General features: G+C 38.6%; 2 protein-coding genes across 2 annotated transcripts; both read right to left on the minus strand.

Annotated features, from left to right (window-relative positions):
• Positions 1 to 580: 580 nt before the first annotated feature.
• On the minus strand, positions 581 to 1525 carry LOC128054768 (olfactory receptor 11H6-like). Its single transcript, XM_052647339.1, has one exon. It carries the CDS (start codon positions 1361 to 1363, stop codon positions 581 to 583), a length of 783 nt encoding a protein of 260 aa, XP_052503299.1. The 5' UTR covers positions 1364 to 1525.
• A 16564-nt stretch (positions 1526 to 18089) lies between these two features.
• LOC128054077 (olfactory receptor 11H12-like) lies at positions 18090 to 19079 on the minus strand. Its single transcript, XM_052646642.1, has one exon. It carries the CDS (start codon positions 19077 to 19079, stop codon positions 18090 to 18092), a length of 990 nt encoding a protein of 329 aa, XP_052502602.1.
• Positions 19080 to 27689: the final 8610 nt, after the last annotated feature.

A 27689-nucleotide genomic window follows, 5' to 3' on the forward strand; every position in this document is an offset into this window, starting at 1 on the left:
CTCCTCTTTCACTTTCATCAAGAGGCTGTTTAGTTCCTCTTCGCTTTCTGCTTAAGGGTGGTGTCATCTGTATATCTGAGGTTATTGTTATTTCTCCTGGTAATCTTGATTTTGGCTTGTGATTCATCCAGCCTGGCATTTTGCATGACGTACTCTGCATATAAGTTTAATAAACAGGGTGACAATACCCGACTTGATATACTCCTTTTCCAATTTGGAACCAGTCTGTTGTTCCATGCCTGGTTCCAACTGTTGCTTAAATTTGCAAACTGAGAAGTTGACTTAGAAACCTAGAAACTGAAGTTGACTTCTGGGTTATATGTGTTTTTTTCCTGGAAAAATATAAGAGAATGTCTGGCATTTTCCAGTTTCCATACAGTACGCACAGGAACACTAATACAGTAAAGCCTAGAACAAATAATTTATGTAAATTCTTGTGCCATCTTATTTGTTACTTGCTTCATTGAAATGCAACCTAAAATATTTTAGGGAATATAGGAAACACTTTTCCCTCAAATTTATTAAAACCATTAATGTCTGAAATTTTTGTATTCCTATATGTCCTACATATATATAGATTCTAGTTCTTGAGAGGCTTTCTTTGACCAAATATCACGCTCCTAAATAGTTTTCTCAGGGCCTCCTTCATTTCCTTATTCCGGAGGCTGTAGATCAAGGGATTGAAAAGTGGGGTCATCACAGAATAAAATAAGGTCACAATTTTCTGAATTCCTGCTGGATTGCCTGCCGTTGGGCTCACATACATCACCATGATGGAGCCATAGAACAGAGACACGACAGCCAGATGGGAGCCACATGTAGAGAAAGCCTTATGCCGGCCTTCTGCTGAGGGGACCCTAAGCACAGCTCTGATCACCAGGGTGTAGGAGCTGGTAATGAACAGGAAAGTGGAAAAAATTAGGACTGAATTAAAGGTGGCACAGATAATCTCAGTGGCAGGAGCTGGCACGCAAGACAACTTCATAAGGGGTCCTGGGTCACATAGGAAGTGATCAATAGTATTGGGGCCACAAAAAGGAAGCTGGGAGATGAGATAAACTGGGAGAAGAAAACAGGAAAAGCCACACACCCAGCAGCAGGCTCCCATTCTGATGCAGCGTTGCACTGTCATGACAGTGGGGTAGTAAAGGGGCCTGCAGATGGCAAGGTACCTGTCAAAGGCCATGGCAGACAATATGAAGGTCTCAGTGGTGCCCATGGAGAAGAAGAAGTAGAACTGGAGGAAGCAGCCAGAGAAGGAGATGGTCTTGGTCTCAGAGAGAAAGTTGGCTAGCATACTGGGGACAGTAGAAGTGACATACCACATCTCCAGGAAGGAAAAATTGGCCAGCAGGATGTACATGGGGGTGTGGAGATGGTGGTCCCACCACACTGCACAGATAATGCACAAATTTCCAATTAGTGTCAGCACATAGATCACAGAGAAGAATGAGAAGAGGAAGATCTGAGCCTCCCAGGTACAAGGGAATCCAAGGAGAATGAATTCATTCACAGGGTCAGAGTGATTATTTCCTTCTGGGTTTTTCATTTTTTCTTTCTTCTCCAGAAAACTGCAACAACAAGACATTACCATGTTACAAATGATTTTACAGAAGTTTTCTCATTAAGATGTTCTCTGAACTTCTTTACAATTCAATAAGCAGCATAATTTTAGATTGTTTAAAGATTTCTAGCATTCTTTGCCCCAGTGTGATACTGGGAAGAAACAGGGAATTTGGAGGTCGTTTGCTTATTATAGCTTTATCTTCATGATCACCATGCCCATCATGGTCCATTGAACACCTGACTCTGTGTAATGTCCTCAGCACTACATAAACCAAAATAGATTGTCCTTGCCATTCAGAGGCTTTCAACCTGGTTCAGAAACAACCATCTGGGCCAAACCTATATAAGGACACATGAAGTTTTCATTGTTGCTCAGTCGGTAAGTCATGTACAACTCTTTGTGACCCCATGAACTGCAGCACACCAGGCTTCCCTGTCCTTCACTATCTCTGTGTTTGCTCAAACTCATGTCCATTGAGCCAGGTGGTTCTAGTGGTAAAGAACCTGGATGCCAATGGAGGAGTTGTAAGATGTCAGGAAGATCCCCTGGAAGAGGACATGGCAACCCACTCCAGTATTCTTGCCTGGAGAATTCCCACGGACAGAGGAGCCTGTTGGGTTACAGTCCATAAGGTCACAAAGAGTCGGACGTGACTGAAGTCTTAGCATGCACAAACATGGAGTTTTAAATAATAATAATAGTTCATGATGTGTGTAAATGGAAGAAAACCTTGCAAGAATTCGTAATTGTAAATTAAGAGTTTATTACTGTAAATTTAATAATAATATGTATATCATTTTAGATGGGGTTTCTGTACTATTGGAAATTTTGGATACAGAAGTAAGGAAGATGATGTTTTATCAATGATTGCTTACAGCAGGCCCAATTGTGGTATTTGCATTCTCTCTTATTTTTAAAAAACTCCATGAAAAAAATTCCGCAATTTGCATTGTTAATTTCTCTCAGGGTTTAGTGACGTATGCACAACTCTCAAAACACTCTTCCTTTAACTCGGTCCTCCTTGTAATAAAGAAGCTTGCAGAAGAAGAGTAAGCTTCGTATATTTTCAGCTAGAATAAGCATTTAAAAATGAAATTGGTATGCACGAAGGAGGGTCACACTGCAAACTAATATAATTCTCCTTTACCTGAAATTCACCTTAAGTAGAGGACACAAGCTTCAGTGCCCAGTTGAACTTTATCATATGCTGGGAAAGTACCTTATGATGGTACTCTCAATACATACTTTGCTACATAGAACAGAAATAACTACAGTGGTATATGTCATTAAAGCACTTTTGAGTTTTGAATTACATTAATTGGAGGTCTGTTCGTGGACTATTTGTTCTCATTATTCTCTCTTTTATTCGCGACTTCTATGTTAGAGTTCCTTCTGGTTGCCTTGACCTATAAACGTTGTTTTAGGACTTAGTCCTTGATATTTTTCCTTTTCTAATTATGCTCTCTCTGTAAGTGATGTGACAGCTTGCCCTTTGACATCAAAACTACTCATGTAAAATGAAACCACATTTTCTCTAACTGTGAAGTCTCTTCTGCAACCTGGATTTATCTACCCAATTTCTTACTCAATGTCTCCATTTGCTATTGAAGGTAACTAAAACAAGAAGCCCACGACAAAACTCTTGATTTTTCTCACCACAAACTGGTTGATCCTTACTTCTTTGCCAGCATATCACCCAGCAGCACCTCCATTTACTCAGTTGCTCAGGTCACAAACTTTGGCCACATCCTTACCACCCTTCTTAATACTCCACATCCAAACCATCAACAAATGCTCTAGGCTTCTTGTTCAAAATATAGTTTAAAAAAATCCGATCATGTCAACTACTTGCTTTCAATCTTTCAAACATACTTACAAAAGAGTCTAAAGCTCTTCCCACAGTCTGTAAGGCCGAGACCTAACTCCAAGCCCTCATTTCCTAGCACCTTTCCCTCTACTGACCCCACTCCAGACACACTGATACTTGCCCGTGCCAAGTGTGGCCAGTATCAAGGTCTGGAATGTCCTTTATTCCTCTTTGCAATATTCATATGTTTTAACTTGTTCCTTTGTTCAGGTATCTGGAAAAATCAGAGACTCAGAGAGGCTTTTCTTAAACTTACACGTGTGAAGGCTCGATCGGATCTGACTCTTTGTGACCTCAAGGACTGTAGCTCACCAGGCTCCTCGGTCTGTGGAATTTTCCAGGCAAGAATACTGGAGTGGGTTGCCATGTCCTACTTCAGGGGATATTCCTGACACCAGGATCAAACTGTGTCTCTTGCGTCTCCTGCCTTGGCAGATTCTTTACCACCTGGAAAACCTTCCTTGATTTAGCCCATCTTTACTATTCTGTTTCCCAATTCTGCTTTGGTTTTCTACAAAGCACATATCACTACCTGGCATTGTATTGTATACTTAGCATGTATTTTCTATCTCAATTGCTTGAATATAAGAGGATATCATTTTGCTCACTGATGTATTCCCAGAATCTAAGATAGTGTTCAAGACATACTTTTTGTTGTTTAGTCTCTCAGTCGTGTCCAACTGTTTGTAACCCCATGGACTATAGCCCACCGGGCAAGGCATATTAGGGATGCTCATTAAATAATTGTCATCTCAATCAGTGCCTTGCCCTAATAGTAACCAAACAGGAAAACCATTCCTTTAGACAGGGCAAAACGTTTAAGAAAATGTAAAGACTGGTTTCTCCAGTTTGTTAAAAACACAAAAGCGAGGCAATACCTTTTGTATGGGGAAACATCCTCAGTCTTCATAAACAGGAGATCCATGAGAGGAGCCCACTCAAGACAGTCCTATCGAAGCCACCTCTCTCTCTGAATCACGCTGTCTCTATGTTCCTTTATCCACTCTGCTTTGTGCTCTGTGCTTTCTTCTTGCTGCTAAGTGAAAATCATGGTCCAAGGGTGTGTGTGTGTGTGTGTGTGTGTGTGTGTGTGTGTGTGCACATACGCAGTTTTCTTTATCTAGTCTCTCAATCTGTTTCTGTATCTGACTGTCCATATTTTAAATGAATATTTTATAATTCTTTCTTCTTATTTTTAAATAGGTAAGTGAACTGTTGTTGATTTCTCCTGCCTAAAATCAAAAGAGCAGCCTAAAGAAAATGTGGCTGTTCAAGTTACTTTAATAGAAAAATGCTCTTACTCCCTGATTTTTCTTCTGTATCATATTCAGAAGGAAATCTGGTATATCTGACTTGAATGTGTATTAAGATATAAAATAAAGTTGTCATCCACAGTTTATTCTCGGCCCATGTGGTTTTGTGATATAGATAACATATTCATAAGAAAAATATTATTTTGTTTAAATATGTTAACCTATATTTTATAAATGAAACACACAAAATCTAACATTTAGTCAGACCAGTTCTAATACCAGAAGCAATGTTCTATAATTGAGAATTTAACCAGTTTCCATTATGAGGAAGCTATTCTAATTTACCTTTTTATATGGAGAAACTACAACATGGGGTTAGAGGAAAGTGAAAAAGGCATTACAAAGAAATTTGAGCTGTATATTACCTGAAGATCTTGTGTGAGAATTACAGAATCTGGCAGAGAGCAGAGTTCAAATTCAGGTTTCTCTCTCCTGGAATATGCAGTCAGCCTCAGTCTCCTTGTTCTCTCATTTCAGCAGGAGAAAATGTGCAGCAGAGCCAAACAGCGGGGCTGGCATCCGAGTATCTGATGGCTTCTAAAAGGGGGTGAGTATTGGAAGGCAATATCATCAAACATAGCACTTACCTGAAGCCCATACAATGACCATGTTGCTTAAGCAACTTGAAAAGGCGGTTATATGCAGTTGTAAAGGACACTGTGGTCTTTTCTGGTTTGGGAAGAACCAATTCCATTCCTGCCTCTAAAGGAGAGTATGTTAACAAACACATTCTGAGTTATGGCTGATCTGTTCCGGGCAGCCCATCTTGGAGGGAAGGTGATCCAGGGCACTCTATGTAGTCAGCTCTTAACCATGAGCTGTTAAGAGCTCCTGTTCCCCACACAGTTTTTAATAATATGCCACGATTGTCTCTGACCATCCTGGATTACTGAACTTCTCCCTGTGGCCTCATCTGGGGATAATAATGAGAAAGTTTTGGCCAGACCTCAGAAAGTATTTTAAGTGAGGTCTAAATTGGCCCAACCTCTCGAGGAAAAGGGAAGGACGATGAAGCCTGGGTCTAAGGTGAAAAATAATTTGGCCTTATGCCTTGGATGAGAATATTAAATATAACCAGAAACATCTGTATGCATTTTTATGGTAATGCAGCTTTGTTTTCCCATGTTAGAGATGACACTGGGTTTAGGAAAAAAAAAAGTAAGAACAAAGACTCCTATGAAGCCAAAAGATATGCAGACAGGTTAGTTGTTGCAAAGAATTAAAAAAAAAACTTCAAAGCCTTTATCTATTTGTTCCTTTCTTTCCACAATTCTGCATATGTACTAACCCCACGTATACTATGGTAATGTTGAGATTTTTGGATCTGTAGCAACTGTTCCATTCATTCTCGATTATAAACTGTAGCTCCGCTTATTTTGTGAATTTGTCCTTTGAATCTCACTTCAGCCAGAGAAAGCTAAACATTTAAATCAAAGTAAAAACTCCAATGTCTGAAATTATGGCAAAATAATTTATAAAAATCTTTTCCTTCTTAGCAAAGACTGACTTTACAACTGTTCTTTGAATGATGAAATTCAAATGAACTAGGGAACTTGGGAGTGTGTCACGACAATTGTGATGCAAATGTGCAAAGTCACTAATTTATTTTCTTACACATTATATTTTCCTAGTCATATAAGTCGATAGAAAAGATATTTTCAAGAAGGAAAAAAGAATTAATAATGTAAAGTGATATGAAATGCAAAATACAAGTAATATAAACTTGGAGAAGAACTGGAAAATATCTCTGTGTTAATCAAGTAAGAGGTTATAACTAACCTTTGAGACTTGAGAGTCAGAATAGCACCAGTGAAACCCAGTGTATGAACTGTCTAAATGAATAAGTGCATGATGAGGGAGGCAACTGGTGTTTCAGAGTTTTTTGTTTAAAGAAAAATGTGACAAATAATTTGCAAGATTATTAAAGAATGTCTTCAAGTTTGGATGTGATCTAAACAACTTTCCTCTCTGAGATTAAATAGCAGATGAAAACGAAAATATTGAAATTTCAAAAGGAAGTGCTTGGTCAAAAGAACACATGGCATCAGGGAACAGAAAAAGAGGTTGGCAGATGGGCAGGATCATTCTGACTTTAAAGATTTTTTTGGTGTGGACCATTTTAAAAGTCTAATTGAATTTGTTACAATATTTCTTCTGGTTTTTGTTGTTGTTGTTGTTGTTAATATTTTTTGGCTGCAAGGAACGTGGGATCTTAGCTCCCAGATCAGGGATGGAGCCCACAACCCCTGCATTGGAAGGCAAAGTCTCAACCACTGGACCACTGGGGAAGTCCCAGGGCAGGATCACTTTGGATAAAAGTCCACAGCTTTTGACAGAAAATAAGGAAAGCAAAAAAAGTAAAGAAAGATTTTTCAGTTTGTTAATCTCTTTATATTCATCCAGTTTTCACTACTACATGATCAATTAAATAAATATTAAGGATGTATGACTTTCAAAAATGCTTCAAAAGAACTACGATTAGCAAAGGCCTTTTAAAGCTGCAGTCCATGTTATAGCTATTTCTAGCCCTCAGTCTTTAAAAACCAATACAAATATAACTTAAAAATAAATCAACATTATGATTGCCATAATTACTAATGTGACTAGATATTTAAATGAAGGTAAAGATCTAATCCTGTTTGATTCTATCTGTAGATATCAGAGGTAGAGCCCTTCATAAGTCCTGGATCTCAGTTTAAGAACATGGGCAAAGATCAGTGAATTTGGAAAGGGTCTTACAAGTATCTAAAAGAAGTAACTGGAAGGAATTAGACTTTTAAATTGGAGTAAAAAGAACAAAAGAACTTCAGAAGAAAGGAAAGATGATTGTTTAACAGAGCAATTGCATTTGTCTCATTTAATCCCAATACAGAATTTAAAATAATCATTTTTAATAGAAGTTGTAGGGAGATACAGGCTTTCCTGGTAGCCCAGCTAGTAAAGAATCCGCCTGCAATGCAGGAGACCCTGGTTTGCTTCCTGGGTTGGGAAGATCCCCTGGAGAAGGGATAGGCTACCCACTCCAGGATTCTCAGGTTTCCCTGGTGGCTCAGCTGGTAAAGAATCCGCCTGCAATGCTGATGATCTGGGTTAGATCCCTGGGTTGGGAAGATCCCCTGCAGGAGGGCATGGCAAACCACTCCGGTATTCTTGCATGGAGAATCCCACGGACAGAGGAGCCTGGTGGGCTACAGTCCATGGGGTCAGAAAGAGTGAAGATGATTGAGGGACTAAGCACAGCACATAGGGAGACACATTGTGATTAAATGTGGAGAATAACTTCGAAATGGACTCCTAGACAGTGATGAATAAGCTGTTTCAGAAGACTACTTTCTATTATGGATTTCACCAGATAAAGGCTGAGAAAGTGGTAGAGCAGGTTTAAACATCAGATGCAAATTTCTCATACTACTGAAATTTGGTTATATGCATTTAAGAGGTATGAAAAAAAGAAAAAAGGAATAATGTGAAATATTAAGTTTAATGAGAACTTAAGCTTTTCACATTAACATTGATAAAAATGAATGGTGTATTCTAATGGTCATTAGTTGACAGGAGACAACGAGGACAAAAAGGGAATTCTGGACTGCAGCTTGGTCAGCAGTCCCAGAGTTATATACTGGGACTACCAATTGTCTAATCCTATTAACTGAAGAAATCGGCATTTTTTTTTTTTTTACAATGCCAATTTTTCACACACACACTGAAAAAAATGTGTGTGGAACTCTTTCACTCTTTGAGCCTAAAATTGAGTGGCTTCTTGGTTTGGCCAAAGACAGTTCTGCAAGGTGGGTGTAGGGTGCTCAAGGGACTTCAGGGCTGGACAAGGAAAAAGACATGGCCTCAAGATGACAGTAGTACACATAATTTTGTCTGGTGACACTGCTTTTACAGATCAGCTTGCAGGAAATCCCTCAGAGCAGGAGACCTTCCAGAGGCTTATGGACTTGGGGGCCACTAAGAAGGGAAGGAGAGCTAAGGAACTCCTAGGAGGAAGAGGGAGAACAGAGAGAAGGCTTACTTGTCTAAGTGATGTCAGCCTGGTGAGGGTGAGGACTCTGTGCCAAGGATTTCTGAAAGGCAGTCATTTGGAACATTTACCTATGGCCAGCAGGTGCTGGGCACAGTTTTCTGGAATGTGCAAAGTAGGCAGGCTCTAAATGGCTAAAAACCTGCACATCTGGACCACGAATGAAACTGCTGGATGAGTAACCATTTTGTCCTGTGTGAGTCTTTGAGCTAGTAAACTACAGTTTGCTGTGAAGAAGTAAATAACCTACAGGCCAACATGTAGAAGCCATCTTTGGCTCCTTTATATGACAAATGGTCTTTGAAATCAGTGGTTTGTGATGGCTTTTCACTCTGTTTCCTCCATTTACCCAGATTTCAGCATTCATGCTTTCTCTAAAGCTCCTATTGTGTTTCCATAAAGTAGAGATTACTTAGTTTAGTCTGTATTAATTGGTTTCACTTTTGAAAGAGATTTTATTTTATTTTTATTATTAGGAAGTAATACATGCTTATTTTAAGAAAAAATGAATAAAACAGAAATATATAAGAAGTTTAAATTATCCACAATTCCATTTCTGGGGCCATTTCTAATTTACATTTCTAATCTTCTCTCTTCTGGTGGCGGTTTAGTCACTAAATCGTGTCTGACTCTTGTGACCCCATGGATTGTAACCCAGCAGGCTCTTCTGTCCATGGGATTTTCCAGCCAAGAATGCTGGAGTGAGTTGCTATTTCCTTCTCCAGGGGATCTTTCCGACTCAGGGACTGAACCTGGGTCTCCTGCATTGCAGGGGGATTCTTTACCAACTGAGCCACCTGGGAAGTCCAATCTTCTCTCTTCTACATATTTCCTATGTTAGGTACATATGCAAATTTTTCAAAATTGGATTATAGTACGTGCAATTAGTAAATTTTTTGAACATTTTTAAATTAGAGTAGAATGTTGGTTTCAGGTGTACAGCAACATGAATCAGTTATATATATACATATATCCAATATTGTTTAGATTCTTTTCTTATATAGGTTAATGCAGAATACTGAGTAGAGTTCCCTGTGCTATATGCTGCGCTGTGCTCAGCTGTTTCAGTCGTGTCCAATTCTGAGGCCCTATGGACTGTAACCCACCAGGCTCCTTTGTCCATGTGATTTTCCAGGCAAGGATACTGGAGTAGGTTGCCATGCTCTCCTCCAGGGGATCTTCCTGACCCAGGGATCAAACCCGAATCTCCTGTGTTTCCTGAATTTCAGGCAGATTCTTTACTGCTGAACCATCGGAGAAGCCCCCCTGTGCTATATAGTAGATATTTATCAGTTATCTATTTTGTATAGAGTAGTGCATATATGTTAATATTACGTTACAAGTCTTTCCCCATAAAAGTACATAGCCTTCAAGCATGATTTTTAATGAGTGCATGATATTCCATTTTAATCAACGTACTTAAACTATCTTCCTCTTTGGGAACACATAACATTATGCAATTTTCTGGTAATCTTTTGAATTTTTCTTTCTTTAAAAATTTGATAGGGACTTGATCCTATATTTGCATATTTTTAAGATTTTTAACTTGGTAGGAGGCCAAGTGGTCGTATGTTAGAGATCACTGGAAGGCAGTAGATTAGAGTAAGCAGCAGCCTCTAAAAGAGGCCCAAGCCTCTGAAGCGGGAGAAGGAGTGTTCCTGAGGTTCAAGTTTCTCAGTGCCAGCACCTGTAACTTTAGAGGCAGCTCCTCCAGTAGCATCTCCAGCTTCAGTGAACCTGGTGCATAGCACGTCCAGGTCCCCCAGCTCCAACACTTGCGGCCTGGGCATCACAAACAGACACAGACCTTCTGCACCCTCATGATCAGACCAGAAGTGCAAGTGCTCCAGGAGCGGAAGCTATGGGAGGAATCTCTAGATTAATGGCTAGAGAAGATGGAGGGCATGCAGCCTCTCAAAGTGAGGTGACGCAGGGTGGATGGTGTCATCTGGATGCAGCAACATATGTGAAGGTTGCAATGTGAGATTCTCCAAGAACAGGAAGGGGTCTCTATAAACTCACTGCAAACTTCTGTCCAGACTCCAAGCTGAACAATGCTACTATGCCAGGGAGAATAGGTCTCCAACATCTTAGGAGAACCCAGCTGCAGATGGCTCAGGTTCTGGGGACCCTGGAGCTGCCTAAGATCTACTTAGGAGGTTCAGTGAGGTGAGGGCAGGAAGGCAGGAGAGTCAGCCTGGCTTCAGTACCTCATTTTAGTTCCACCTCAGGTTTAGGGTCTTTTCAGCCACCTCAGTCCCTCCAGGTTCTTGTTGGGTAAGGTGGAATTATTGTTACCACTCAGCCAGAGCTCTTGGAGTTGAGGGAGAAAGGAGAGGACCCCAGAGCTTGTTATGGGACATATCTAGCACCCTCAGGCTGAGCTGAACTGGCCCATTGGGAGCCTTCTGGGCCCAGTTTATTCTTTGACACAGTAAGCCTCTGAAGCTGGGGCAGGTCTCTCAGGAGCCTGGAAGGAAGTGACTGCAAGCCATTGGCATGAAGGATGAGGTGTTTCAGGGAGCAATAGTTCAGGAAATCCCTGTCCTTTACAATTTGAATTTGGTTCTTCCCAAGGTCAAGTATACAAAGCTGGAAGCAGTAGAAATAAGTGGTAGTCCCATGCCATTCATCCCACTCCAAGAAAGATAGACAGGTGAACCGACTGGTGCCTGAGAGACCAGATGTCAGTTGCCACAGTGAAGACACCCTCCTGAGAGGGATTTAGCTTTTTTTAGTCATGATTTAGTAACTCATGACTTTGGGTGAAGGAGGATTTGGTATTGAAAGAAACTTTTCCTCCTTCCCTTCCTCCTTGCCCATGAAGACAACATGCCTGGGTGATCACAAAAAGGCTGATTCTGGAAGCACCAAACTACCTTTCCTCGAGCAGCACAGTTGTATGTGTCTCAGACTTCAATGAAAAGTTCATAGGAGGCATGAGGAGAAGGGCCTGGGAATATTCATCCTGGTAACTTGACCTTGCAAAACCACCAGCCTCATGTGTCACTCAACATACTTCATGCTGAGTGCTTCTGTCTCCATGGCTATTCCTTGCATTTTAGAAAAAGACTGTTTCTTGAGCTCACCCCCATAGTCCTCTATATGTCAAGTTGCATGCCCTTTTTTTCTTGGACTTCCCTCTCTTTCCTAGTACCTAGGAGATTTCAGAGCCTGGGATAGATCTCAGCCTAGGAACACACAGTGACCTTGGAATACAAGAAGAATTCTGGGCTCTGGAATGTCCTTTGTCCTGAGGAAATTAGCTTTGTTGGTATCACTTAGATTATCCACAAATGATGGTTCCTCATTTGGCCAGTTAAATGTTGCTAGTTTTAACCCAAATGTTCCCCTTAAGCTCTGCCCAGCCGCTGCCTAACTTGAGGCTTCTGGCCTCCCCTGGAGAAGTCCAGGATCTCTGCGTAGCAGAGATTCTCCATTTTTGCTGTCATCCTTGTTTGTTTTCACTACTTACTCTTCCACACTGTCCACAAAGCTTACCTGGCACTGGAGCAATTTTTTACCTTTGAACAGATCAGTGGAGACAGAGTTGACATTTCTCAGGGAGGACTTTTTCTCATTTTCTTTTCTATTTTGGGGCCTCATTGGATCTTTGTTATGGTGCATGTGCCAGCTGTAGCGTGTGGGTTTCTCTCTTGTTGTGGCACCCAGGTTCTAGGGCATGCTGACTCAGTAGTTGCAGAGCATGAGCTTAGTTGCCCCGTGGCATATGGGATCTTGGTTCCCTGACCAGGGATCGAACCCACATCCCCTGCCTTGGAAGGTGGATTCTTAACTACTGGACCACCAGGGAAGTCCCTCTTTCTCATCTTCATTTCCTCTGTGCTTTTTTCTTCCTCTCATCCATAAGTGTGGCACTGTTTTCAACTGAAGGTGGGAAGTGTCAGGGCAAAGAATACAGTGCTTTGTTAACCTCTTAACTTCTCCAACTTACAAGGTTTTGTTTCTCTTTTCCCTCTTAATAGCTTTTTCTATTTCATGATTTCTCTTTTCCAAAATGGTTTGGGGGTTTCAGTTCTCACTATTTTTGTGTCATACCTCCTGATGTCTGAAATAATGAGATGCTTCTCTGTTTTCCAGGAGAGTTTATGTTCTTCCTTATCGTAAGTACAATCCACTATCTTCACCATTTCTATCTCTTTCCACTTAGTCCTTCTACTAGTCTTAATATTAAGTCCCTTTGTATTAGGAAAATTAAAGATGGGCCCATGATTTTTCTGGAGAGAACTTGACCTTCAAGCTATAGATTGAGAGTGTAGAGGAGGAAGGAAGAAGAAATAGAATGGTAGATTTCTACCTGAATGGTATTATCTCCTTATCCAGAGTATATGGGCTATTGAGATACTTCTGTGAGGAAGTCATGAACTCAGAGCCAGGGTTGGGTTTTGGTAACTTAGAGTCCCAAAGAGAAGTTTCCCTTGATTCATATCATGCTTGACTTGACTGAAATTCTTTTCAGATTTTTTTTTCCTGTTTTTGGAGTAACAATTTCATAAATTTGAATATGGATATCTTGAAATATTTCTTTTACAACTTGTATCAATAATTCATTTTTTTTTTCAAGTACTGTATGAGGTGATTTTGTTTGTTGAGGGTCAGGGAAACAAAAGTTTATTTTTTCCACATACATTCATGAGCTTTTTACTGCTTTACAACCCTTGCACAGTATAACATTATAATTTGTATATGACATTTTTTCAAGGCCAAACTATCATCCCAAAGACAGAGAAAAAGAGAGAGAGAGATGGAGGGAGAAAGAGCACTAGGAATAACAGTAAGAAGATGGTGTTCTTTTTGTTTGTCTGTTTTTAGTACTTAAGCTTTTAAAAGAACATAGAAAGGTGATGTTTAAAAATAATTGTGATGGTTAGTTGTTTCCTCAGGGGAAATAAAAAGAAAAAAATCAGTATTTTTTTTACCTTTAATTCAAGTCATCATATTTATTAGCTGCCTTTAAACCCTTGTTAAGCTGACCAAACACTGAATCTCCCTCAATGCTGCTAACTCCTTTGCAAAATTAAATTTATTTATAAAATCATACTTTATTAATGTTCCAGATTCCAGGAAAAATAAGGGCATGTAGGATGTGGGAAAATAATATTATAAGAAAAAAGAAAGTGAATTTATGAGTTTAACAAGTTTTACATGTGCAAATTCACCACTACAGGGCTTGTTGTTGACTATTTTGAAGAGAATAATAATAAACATTTTGAGCCACTTGTTTTATGTCAGGCACAATCTTAAGTTCTTTACATATATTAATGAATAAATGAAGCCAATCAAAAATAGCATATTATACGTGATATTGTAGAATTGATGTCACTTTGTTGCTCAGTCACTCTGTTGTGTCCAGCTTTTTGTGATCCCATGGACTGCAGCACGCCAGACTTCACTGTCCTTCACTATTTCCTGGGGTTTGCTCAAACTCATGTCCATTGAGTCAGTGATGTGAAGCCATCCAACCATCTCATCCTTTGTCGTCCCCTTGTCCTCAATCTTTCCCAGCATCAGGGTCTTCTCCAATGAGTTGGCTCTCTGCATCAGGTGGCCAAAGTATTGGAATTTCAGCTTCAGCATCAGTGTTTCCAATGACTATTCAGGATTGATTTCCTTTAGGATTGGCTGGTTTGATCTTGCTGTCACTTAATTTTATGAAACTCTTCCATTAGTAAAGCTCTTTAACATTTACAAAACGCTTTGACACAGTGACTGCAAGCTTTTGCAAATTATTTGACCTTTCTTTTTTACTTTTTAATCTATAAAATTGAGCTAATGAGCATACTTTCATTATGTTTGGGGTTATAAGAAGAGGTCATTGAAAACCAGTGGCTTCAGAAACATATTAACTTATTAATATGATTTTAATATGTTAATAACTTGGTTAACATATTAACCAGGGCAGGGTGGAAATATTTTCTGCCTCATTACTTCTTCTTGAGCCCATTTCTTATTTGGTTTCAGGAAATTTAAAAGTCATGTAGCCTGGAAAAATGCATAGCGTTAGAAAGTGTCTCAATGGACTAGAGAAGCAAGAGATTATATGGCAGAGTTGTGATAAGTAAGAATGATTTAGGAGCTTTAGCACTCCTTACATCAAAAACAAATAATTTTCTTACCTGGAATGTCTGCTTCAAACTCACAAATGCATACCTATGGTTTGAACTGAATAATCATCTCTTTCCCAAGAATAAAACAGGGAAAATTGTTACATAAACAAAATATTCTTACATCCTGGATTTTCTAGGACAGTTTTTTTGAGGTTAAGTAATGACTCCTAAACTTCCTGATGTTCAAGCTGGTTTGAGAAAAGGCAGAGGAACCAGAAATCAAATTGCCAACATCTGCTGGATCATGGAAAAAGCAAGAGAGTTCCAGAAAAACATCTACTTCTGCTTTATTAACTATGCCAAAGCCTTTGAGTGTGTGGATCACAATAAACTGTGGAAAATTCTGAAAGAGATGGGAATATCAGACCACCTGACCTGCCTCTTGAGAAATCTATATGCAGGTCAGGAAGCAACAGTTAGAACTGGGCATGGAACAACAGACTGGTTCCAAATAGGACAAGGAGTAAGTCAAGGCTGTATACTGTCACCCTGCTTATTTAACTTCTATGCAGAGTACATTATGAGAAACGCTGGACTGGAAGAAACACAAGCTGGAATCAAGATTGCTGGGAGAAAATCAATCACCTCAGATATGCAGATGACACCACCCTTATGGCAGAGGAACTAAAAAGCCTCTTGATGAAAGTGAAAGTGGAGAGTGAAAAAGTTGGCTTCAAGCTCAACATTCAGAAAACGAAGATCATGGCATCCGGTCCCATCACTTCATGGGAAATAGAGGGGGAAACAGTGGAAACAGTGGCTGACTTTATTTTTCTGGGCTCCAAAATCACTGCAGATGGTGATCGCAGCACTGAATTTAAAAGGTGCTTATTCCTTGGAAGGAAAGTTATGACCAACCTAGATAGCATATTCAAAAGCAGAGACATTACTTTGCCGACTAAGGTCCGTCTAGTCAAGGCTATGGTTTTTCCTGTGGTCATGTATGGATGTGAGAGTTGGATTGTGAAGAAGGCTGAGCACTGAAGAATTGATGCTTTTGAACTGTGGTGTTGGAGAAGACTCTTGAGAGTCCCTTGGACTGCAAGGAGATGCAACCAGTCCATTCAGAAGGAGATCAGCCCTGGGATTTCTTTGGAAGGAATGATGCTGAAGCTGAAACTCCAGTACTTTGGCCACCTCATGCGAAGAGTTGACTCATTGGAAATGACTTTGATGCTGGGAGGGATTGGGGGCAGGAGGAGCAGGGGACAACAGAGGATGAGATGGCTGGATGGCATCACTGACTCAATGGATGTGAGTCTGAGTGAACTCCGGGAGTTGGTGATGGACAGGGAGGCCTGGCATGCTGCGATTCACGGGGTCGCAAAGAGTCGGACATGACTGAGCGACTGAACTGACTGACTGACTGACTGAATGGCTCCTAAATTAGATTTGCAATGTATCTCCATGGCAAATCTTTATAAAGGTTTTATTAAAGTACTATTTTTTTACAATAAAATAATGAAAATAATATTCAAAAAAGGATTGGTAGTGGATGGAACAGGAGTCTGATTCCCTGAGTACTAATTCTGTAAGCAGTCATTATTATTTAGTGGTAACATATATTTTTCTCTTAATCTACATTCTGAATATTCCTTTATATCCTGCACAAGTCAGCTACAAAGGAATTTTCCTTCTGGAGAATAGTCACTTCATTACATAAAAACTTACAATCCATGACACATATTTGAATGGATTAATATAGTTTCTAAAAATAATTATAAAGACTTGTCATAATATGGAACAAATTTGACATTATATTAAATGAAGCATATATACAAATGAAAATAGCTTTATTGCAGGGATTGAATTTTGGATGCTTTTCTTTAAAATTGTCCCTCAATGTTATTTAACACTGTTTTACTAACAGATAACCTTGAACTGTCCCTCATTTATTTGATCTTAAGTAGTGTATTCTCAAAACCATTTCTCTGTCCAGTTTCTAGGTGGAGATGTTCTGTTACCTAAAACCCCATTACAGGAACAATCAAAGTTTTGGTGACACTTTGATGAAAATATTAGTATTCAGAATACTGCATTTCTGAATACTTTGATTGATGCTGCTATGTAGGCATTAGAACCTGCCCTTTAAGGCTTCATAAAGGGGTAATATGTAAAGGAAACAACCTATGTCTGGATGTCATTAGGCTAGCATTGACCATTACTGTTTAACAGAATGAAATTTTTTCTTTTTAAAATTTGTACTGGTGTATATTGCTAGTGGTAAGGAAACCGTCTGCCAATGCAAGAGATGTAAGAGATGTGAGTTTAGTCCCTGGCTTGGGAAGAACCGCTAGAGGAGGGCATTGGCAACCCACTCCAGTATTCCTGCCTGGAGAATCCCAAGGACAGAGGAATCTGGTGGGCTACAGTCCATAGGGTTGCAGAGTCTGACACGACTGAAGCGACTTAGCACATGTACACACATAGCTGATTAACAATGTTGTGATAGTTTTAGGTGGACAGAGAAAGGACACAGCCATATGTATACATGTATCCATTCTCCCCTAAACGCCCCTCCCATTCAGGCTGCCACATAACATTGAGCAGAGTTCCAGTGTTATACAGTGGGTCCTTGTTGGTTATCCATTTTAGATAAAGTAGCATATATAGGTGACTGTACGTTCTCTACAGAAATTTTGGATAATTGCTTTTAAGGGTTTATTTACTAAGAATGATCACATCACAAAGATAATAAAGTCCACTATGATAAGAACTACAATTGGAAAATGGTATATTAATGATTCCTTTTTTACTTTATAACTCAGTTCAGTTCAGCTCAGTTCTGTCGCTCAGTCGTGTCCGACTCTTCTAGCCAACTAAATAAGCAAAATGACATAATTACAATTTTATAGATCCCAGAATTATTAACCTAAATTATCAAATAGAAGATAGGAATTTTGACCACATGTGAGTCATATTAACTATTCAAAAAACACCTCAGTGTGGTGTACATTTCTTATCTATCATACAGGCTAAATGCCAAGGAGGAACCCAACACTACCATTTATCTATAAAATCTCAGCATTTTATGATTATATGTAGCCTCATAAATGTTTTATTTCACAAGCTGATATAAGTGAATATCACTAGACCCATATCTGAAGCTCAGATAGCAATATAATTCTGATTGTTTTCTGTTAGACTATACTGACCTGACAATGGATGGATCATCTAGGATGTCTTACATTACGTTGAAACTCCCAAGAAGTTTCCTCAAGGCTGCTTTTATCTCCTTATTCCGGAAGCTATAGATAAAGGGATTGAAGAGTGGGGTCACCATAGCATAGAACAAAGTTGCAACTTTCTGCATCCCAGCAGAATGTCTGAGCCCTGGGCTCACGTACATGACCATCAAAAAGCCGTAGAACAGGGATACCACAGCCAGATGAGACCCACAGGTGGAGAAGGCTTTCTGTCTCCCAGTAGCTGAAGGCATATGCAACACAGCTGTTAGCACGAGAGTATAGGACCCGAGGATGAAGAGGAAGTTACCAAAGATAACTATTGAGCTTAGACTGTAGCAAAGCAATTGGGTTTTGGGGGCAGAGACACATGCCAATGCGAACAGTGGTCCTGGGTCACACACAACATGGTCAATGATGTTTGGTCCACAGAAGGGCATCCGAGAAATGAGAACAATGGGGATCAGGAACCACAGAAATCCACAGACCCAGCAGATAAGGACCAGTTTGGTACAGAGATGCCCAGTCATGATATTAGGGTAGTGCAAGGGACGGCAGATTGCAAGGTACCGATCAAAGGCCATGACAGCCAAAAGTAAGCATTCAGTCGTTCCCAGGGAAAAAAAGAAATAAAACTGTAGGAAACATCCAACAAAGGAGATGGTCTTTTTATCTGAGAGGAAGTTGACCAACATCTTGGGGACTGTAGAAGAGACATACCAGATCTCTAGAAAGGAAAAATTCCCCAGGAATATGTACATGGGAATGTGGAGTCGCTGGTCACACCATAAAGCACAAATAATGGCCCCATTCCCTGTTATAGTCAGAGCATATATTGTAAGGCAGAGTGAGAAGAGGAGGCTCTGAATCTTCCACTCATAAGAAAAACCTAGGAGTATAAATTCTCTTACGAAAGCAAAGCTGGAATCTGGCTCAGAGATGTTCATTGGATCAGTAACCTGCAAGTTCAAAAGACATGTATTTATCATTTAGAATTCATTTCAAATGTGTTTTTGTTTGAGAATGAGGAGAAGATATTTTTCCAAAATTCATCAGTTAGGAAGAGAATATAGTTTGCTTGTTCTTGGCTATATACTCTGAGTTCTGGGCATAGTAGGTAACTGGTGGCACAGAAACAAACTTTTGCCTCCTTCTGAATCTCTCCATTACTTTGATAGAGCTAGAGAACTTTAAACATATTTTGTAAGCTTCTTATTTTGGGGACAGAGATGATCTATGACAGTTTCTGTATAGCATGTAACACAAAGTTAACACCATAAATGTACTAGTTTTTTTTTTTTTTTACTAAACCCATCTTATGGTGAAATACACAGCAGAGATTTTACAATTTACATCTCAGTCAAATATATTCCTTATCATATAATTAAAATGTGAAAAATAAATGGACATATTTTACAGTAAGTTGGCAGTAACCATTTTAAGGGCAATACCTCTGCTTTTCTGCAACATAAAAATGTAAGAGAATAATGTTACTCACCGACACTGGCTTTTGTAATGTTACAGTGATTCTCTAGAAATCAGTGGCTTTCAGTTTACACTTAGTCTTTTACTTAAAATTTTGTAGAAAAAAGAAGCTAGGTATGGGATTATATTTTGTAGTATTTTTTTTCACAAGTTTTTGGGATTGATTTTACTTATAAGCTAGTTCAAGAGAAGGCAAATGCTTTCTTTTGTCATAAGCAAATTTCTTTTTACTCTATATTCTCATAGAAAGGATGCCAGATATCTGAGTTTCTTGAAATTTTTTTTTTGTGTGTGGCAATATGCAGGCATGTGAGTCCTAAAAGTTATGAAGGCTTATATTTTCAGCACAAACACAAAATTTTCAAAAGTAATTTTCTCCCACTTATTTTCCCTACCAGTGTTCTGAGAAGTCTTTCCTAATGATTTGGTAGAATTGTGTGCATCTTTTAGTAATCTAAATCCTTTTAAACTCACTCCAAATCAAGAGCATTAGGAAATCAATATAAGGAGATGGGGAATAAAAGGGAGTGGCTTAATCATGTCAAGACTCTCTGCTATGCTCAAAATAGAAAGACCTGTGGTTTTAATGTTGACCAGATCTCTAAGACCTGTTTAATAAATCATACCTTCTATCTCTAGCCGGATAAAGAGTTTATTGCTTCACAAAATTAAGATTTCACTTTCTTTATCACAGGTTCTCCTGAGATGTGGCCTCTGTAGCTTTAGAGAAGTTCTCTTCCAAGCCACAGTTTCTTTATAAAGTTAAATTAATGCACATTCTCTGAGGGATCAGTAAAGAGAAGTAGCAACTTCTCTGAGGACCCATTATTTACAAATAACTTGTCCACCTGAAATATAGATTCCAAAAGTTTCCAGAAAACACAGTTTGTGGAGCAAAAAAGACACACTATGTCAGCTAAAGTTCTGATAGGAATATTTCAAATATCATTGTGCATATTTTGGAGAATAGAAAGGGGATGTTCAGAGACCCCAGTGAGGCAAATGTTGAGATATAGAAACTGTAGGACATTGATGATAAAAATTTGGAGAATTTGGGAGTATCGTTTAGAAGGGCAGTATGGTAGAAGTCTTTAGATTTTAGACAAAAGAGTGAGAAGTATCAATATTTAAGCTTATTGACTAAAATATTTCAGAGGAACGTGTGACTTCCCAATTAACATATAAAAGCAAACTCTTTACACTTAAAGACTAAACAGAAAAATATTAGTTCGACATTATTACCTCTTGGTGATACTAAGAAACCCCTAAAGCAATCTTGATTTTATCATTTGCCTGCTTAAAATCCACCAGTGGTTTCCTTATTCAAAAATTTCCCAGTTCTCCACAAATAGACTTCAAATGACTGTCTTTCTTACCTTTTCCTACTCTTTCTTTCAGAATAATTTTGGACAGCATTTCATTCTCTGAGTAGCTTTCAGTTTTTCATATTTGATTCTTTGTGGCCACTTTCTCTATATGGAATTCTCATTACCTCCCTCTATACCTGCAGATTGATGCTTTTGAGCTGTGGTGTTGGAGAAGACTCTTGAGAGTCCCTTGGACTACAAGGAGATCAAACCAGTCCATCCTAAGGGAAATCAATCCTGAATATTCATTAGAAGGACTGATGTTGAAGCTGAAACTCCAATACTCTGGCCACCTGATGTGAAGAATCAACTCATTAGAAATGACCCTGATGCTGGCTGGGAAAGATTGAGGGCAAGAGGAGTGGACAACAGAGGACAAGATGGTTGGATGGCATCGCTGATTCAATGGATATGAATTTGAGCAAACTCCAGGAGATGGTGAAGGACAAGGAAGCCTGGCAGGGGGTCGCAAAGAGTTGGATACGACTGAGCGACTAAACAGCAGTACCTGCAAAACCCCACTTATCATTCAGGGTCTAGTTCAAATGACATTTTCCCATAACAATTCTCCTTATTCCCCTAATGGAAGCACCTTTTCCACCTCTGAATTTTTATTTCACCATTTGTGTATCTTTCTTTTTACACTTTTCATAAGCTGCTTTATGTTTACTTGTTTGTATACATATCTTTTCTCCCCTCCCAGATTTTAAGATCATAGAAAAGAGGTATTATTCAAGTCTGAACTAAATCAAGATGATATAAATGCATTGCATTTATTTATCCACATTAACTATTTGTTGAATATATGGAATTCTTATTTTTTGTTATCTGAGTTTTATTATTTGTATTAGCTTCCTTGGTGGCTCAGTAGTAAAGAATACTCCTGCCAATGCAGGCGATATGGATTTGATCCCTGGGTCAGGAAGATCCCTTGGAGAAGGAAACCCACTCCAGTATTGTTGTCTGGGAAATCTCATAGACAGAGGAGCTTGGCAGGCTACAGTAGGACACGACTTAGTGACTAAACAACAACCACAATTATTAGTAAAATTAACACCTGGTGCACCAAAGTAAAAAAGACAACACCAAGGTGCCTGACAATATTACATTATATTCACAGATGGGAAAGAAATTCAGAGGGAAAGAGAGATGTAAGTAGGTTACAACTCATTATGAGAGACTCTTTTGGAAGCTCATTGAAGAAACGGCTTGAGATCACATATAAGTGATAACACACACTATTTGCCTTTCTCTGTATGACTTATTTCATTACATATAATACATTTCAGTTCATCCATGTCGTTGCAAATGGAAGAATTTAATTATTTCATTGACTGAGTAATATTCCATTGTGTATATATCTATGTTACATCTTCTTTATCCATTCATATATTGATGTATACTTAAATTATTTCTGTATCTTGCCTACTGAAATAATTGTGCAATGAACATCAGGATGCACGTATCTTTTCTATTAAAGAGGGGTTAACAAGGAACATAAAGGCTGATGGATATGTTCACTATCTTGATTGTGATGATGTTCATTGTTGAACACATATGTCAAATTTTTCAAATTGCACACTTTTAAGTATGTGCTGTTTGTTATATATTAATTATACCACAATAAAATTATTTAAAAGAACTTAAAGGTCACATTAAATGTATTTTATGCTAATATCTGTGTTCTTTTGAAGATATTTTAATAATTTGACTTCCAGTGCATAACTATCAGGACCTGAAGTAATCATAGATAATGTTTTTTTTTTTTCACAGATAATGTTGAAACAAATTAGTCAGGTGACCAGCATTACCTGTCTATTTAGAAAACATTAGGCATGCATTAGAGCATGCCATCCATATCAAGGTTTTCTTTTGGTGGTCATATATCATAGTGGTCAAGATATGATTTCTCTTGGAACTGGAACTATTAATAAAACCTTAACTGTATCTGATGATTTAGATTTAGATAGAGACTAAGATCACAGAAGACATCTGCCTAGTACTTATATGTTAAATGAAAAATGATCTAGAACTTCGCTTATGGCTAATGCTTAGCTGCTTTATATGTGGATTTTCTTGTCTCCCTGTTTTGAGTCTCAGAATATGCAAATTTTATTGCTCTTAACAAAGAAGTCCCCAAGAGATGTCCAGTGCAAATTATTTTCATGAATCTTGTTCTGTCCAAAACAGAGAATAGAATTTCACTCAAGGGATTCCTTCCAGTGGTAAATATGTGTCAGGCTGAGGGAAAGTTCTTGCAAAGATACTGTCTCTACCCAACAATGGAGATTATCTCAAGCATATAACAGAAGAGAAGAGTAAGAAATAATCTGGTCTTAGAGAAAATTGTGTATGGTAAGTTATCTCATATTGTCTGGGACTCTTCTTTAAAAGAATTTAAAAAGTATATCTGTTTCTGTCTCACACATGCCTGTTATGCTTGGACCTGAGTATGGCTCATTTAACTTCTGAACTTTAAAGAGATCATTCATGGGTTTTCTCCTTATATTCTATTCCTACTGGAATTTCTGTGGTTTCTTTAACAAATGTACATATCATCACGATGCTGTGTCTCAGCGATGCTCTCAAGTCTTCTTTGGGAGGTCACAGGGTTTTGACAGCTACTTGATTTTGAACAACTTCCAGCTATTCTGGCTAAATGGCTCTTACCATTTAAGAAAATAAGTGTTTTATATCAGAGAGAGTATTGCATACTAAGACAAATTTTAGCACAGAGATAGAAGTGAAAAAAGTTACGTATCCAGTGAGAAGTGATGTAAAACTCATTTGTTATGGGATTAACAGGATTAAAATTTGTAACTTGAGAAAAAAGGAAGGCAATTTTAAGTAGAAGAAGGAACTTGGAGTATCTCCCTGTGTACTTCAACCAGTGTTTATATCAGGCAATCTATTAAATTCTCTGAGTCCAAGTTTCTCTTTGTAATATTTTAAGTGTTGAGAATCTAACAGCTTTAGGATTACTATCATGAAAAAATTAATGGAAGGACATAGCATCCAGATTAGGATGAAAAATATGTTGAAATATTTTTCTTTAATACTCAAAAAGAGTAACTCACTTTATCTCCTTTTTCTAATTTTTCAGTTTCACTAATCCCAACTGAAAAATTCAAACCTTTCAATTTCACTACTTCCTTTTGTGAAAATCCACCCTAAATTATGATGGATCATGGCATGCAGTCCAATCACTTCATGGCAAATAGATAGGGAAACAGTGGAACAGTGGCTGACTTTATTTTTCTGGGCTCCAAAATCACTGCACATGGTGATTGCAGCCATGAAATTAAAAGATGCTTACTGCTTGGAAGGAAAGTTATGACCAACCTAGACAGCATATTAAAAAGCAGAGACATTACTTTCTCAACTATGGTTTTTCTAGTGGTCATGTATGGATGTGACAGTTGGACTATAAAGAAAGCTGAGCACTGAAGAACTGATGCTTTTGAACTGTGGTGTTGGAGAAGACTCTTGAGAGTCCCTTGGACTGCAAGGAGATCCAACCAGTCCATCCTAAAGGAGATCAGTCCTGGGTGTCCATTTGAAGGACTGATTTTGAAGCTGAAACTACAATACTTTGGCCACCTGAAGGGAACAGCTGACTCACTGGAAAAGACCCTGATGCTAGGAAAGATTGAGAGCAGAAGGAGAAGGGGACGACAGAGGATGAGATGGTTGGATGGCATCACTGACTTGATGGACATGGGTTTGGGTGAACTCTGGACTTGTTGATGGACAGGAGGCCTGGAGTGCTGCGGTTCATTGGGTTGCGAGGAGTAGGACACGACGGAGCGGCTGAACTAACTAAGGCCTTTGGATATACAATCAGAATATTTTTCTCTTAGAAATTAAATAAATATTATGGAGGTTATGTTTATTGTTAGTTGTGAAACTATTGTCACATGTTCCCATTCTCACAGCAAATATGTGACTTACCTAATTCCTTTAAGAAATTCTTTCCATCCTTTATCTATGCTTCTTAGTTTTCAGTATAAGGGAAGGGAAAACTACTGCTCATGATGAGGTAATTGTTTTCATTTTTGCTCATCTGCTCTCCTTGGTACCACCATTGAGATTTCAAAGGATAAAAGAAGATGCAACATATGTACAAATGAACTTATATACAAAACAGAAATAGACCCACAGACATAGAAAACAAATTTATGGTTATAAAGGGGGAAAGTGGTGGGATGGGATAAATTACGAGTTTGGGATCAACATATATGCACTATTATATATAAATAGATAGCTAATAAAGACCTACTGTATAGCACAGGGAACTATACTCAATATTTGTAACTACCTATAAGGGAAAGAATCTGAAAAATATGTGTGTGTGTGTGTGTATGTGCATGTGTGTGTATAACTGAATCATTTGGCTGTACACCTAAAACTAAAACAATGTTGTAAATCAACTATATGTCAATAAAAAAGAAAATTAAGAAAAGGAGATGCAACAGCCTAAAAGTAAAATAAGGTCAAGCTTGAGAGGAATTCTCAATTTATTTCAGGATGAATATAAGCAATATCATTATTTCATTTAGAGATGATCTCTAAAGTTTTAACTTCACATCAGTCAGTACTAACAAAGACGTACTTTGCTTACACATGTCTATAGCTTATTTTCACTTTAGAAAAGATACATTAAAAATTTTTATGGCAATATTTCAAAGAATCCATTGGCATAAGTTCAGTTCAGTTCAGTCACTCAGTCATGTCCGACTCTTTGCGACCCCATGAATTGCAGCACACCAGGCCTCCCTGTGCATCACCAACTCCCAGAGTTCACTCAGCCTCATGTCCATCGAGTCAATGATGCTATCCACCCATCTCATCCTCTGTCGTCCCCTTCTCCTCCTGCCCCCAATCTCTCCCAGCATCAGAGTCTTTTCCAATGAGTCAACTCTTCGCATGAGGTGGCCAAAGTACTGGAGTTTCAGCTTCAACATCATTCCTTCCAAAGAAATCCCAGGGCTGATCTCCTTCTGAATGGACTGGTTGGATCTGCTTGCAGTCCAATGGACTCTCAAGAGTCTTCTCCAACACCACAGTTCAAACGCATCAATTCTTCAGCGCTCAGCCTTCTTCTCAGTCCAACTCTCACATCCATACATGACTACTGGAAAAACCATAGCCTTGACTAGACGGACCTTAGTCTGCAAAGTAATGTCTCTGCTTTTGAATATGCTATCTAGGTTGCTCATAACTTTTCTTCCAAGGAGTAAGCGTCTTTTAATTGCATGGCTGCAGTCACCATCTGCAGTGATTTTGGAGCCCATAAATAAAGTCTGACACTGTTTCCACTGTTTCCCCATCTATTTGCCATGAAGTGATGGGACCAGGTGCCATGATCTTCGTTTTCTGAATGTTGAGCTTTAAGCCAACTTTTTCACCCTCCACTTTCACTTTCATCAAGAGGCTTTTTAGTTCCTCTTCATTTTCTGCCATAAGGGTGGTGTCATCTGCATATCTGAAGTTATTGATATTTCTCCCAGCAATCTTGATTCCCGCTTGTGTTTCTTCCAGTCCAGCATTTCTCATGATGTACTCTGTATAGAAGTTAAATAAGCAGGGTGACAATATACAGCCTTGACATACTCATTTTCCTATTTGGAACCATAGTTGAAGGTAAATATTTTCTATTGATAAACTTGAGTTATAAAAAACCTCTGCAGAGGTCATTAAATCAGAACGTGAGTCTGGGTGTCCACTAGAGTGGAAACTTTGGTCAATCCCTTTCTCACATAACACTCCCCTGACATTTTTTTCCTAATAGATTCAGTTTACTAAATGAATCACATTTAATTTTGATCCTAAGTAATGGTAAATTATGTGTTTATTTTGCATTTGAATTATCATGCCATGGTATTTTTTATATATCTTTCTGCACAGCTTCTCTCCTAAAGCTTGTTCCAACATATACTTGAAAAGTGAAGTAGAAGTGTTAGTTGTTCAGGCACATTTCACTCTGTGAAACCCCATGGACTGTAGTCTGCTAGGCTTCTCTGTCCATGGAATTCTCCAGGCAAGAATGCTGGAGTGGGTTTCCATTCCCTCCTCCAGAGGATCATCCAGACTCAGGGATGGAACCTGGGTCTCCTGCATTGCAGCTAGATTCTTTACTGAGCCACCTGGAAAACCCATATTTTAGAGTAATAAACTAAACACTTAGTTTATTTTATTTTTAAGTTCAACTGAGGCTTGAAGAAACCATTATGCTTAACACAGAGAAACTGTAATTTTGTGCTATGTCATTTGTTCTGGATTTCAGTGTCTGTTCATCATCATCTTCCTAGGTAGACTACTTAAATTTTAGTTATTAACTTATAACAGTTGTTGTTGTTCATGAGTCCAGATTCTTTTCACTGGAGAAGCAGATTGAAGCTAGATTCTAGGTGGCCCAATAATCTTTTCTCAGCCACCTTTATTGCTGTCCATCTTTCTCACTTCCTCACTGTGAAAGAACCCTCTCAATCATTCTTAAGAATCTGATCTTGGAAAACCAGTTTTAGGCATTTTACTTCTCTTTTGGGCACACTACCCTGAGTATTTTACCAAAATTTATCTTCCCAATTATACTTTTCACTTTCAGACGTAGATGCTGAATTTCAATGAAATTTAAATTTCAGTGAGATAAATTATAACCAAAGTCTATAAAATAAGTAGCCTTTCCCATCCTACTAATTGACAAGCTATCTTTCTCTCTAGGTTATTTTAGAAGACATACTGAGT

This window comes from Budorcas taxicolor, chromosome 10 (assembly GCF_023091745.1).
Source record: "Budorcas taxicolor isolate Tak-1 chromosome 10, Takin1.1, whole genome shotgun sequence".
NCBI classification, from domain to species: Eukaryota; Metazoa; Chordata; class Mammalia; order Artiodactyla; family Bovidae; genus Budorcas; species Budorcas taxicolor.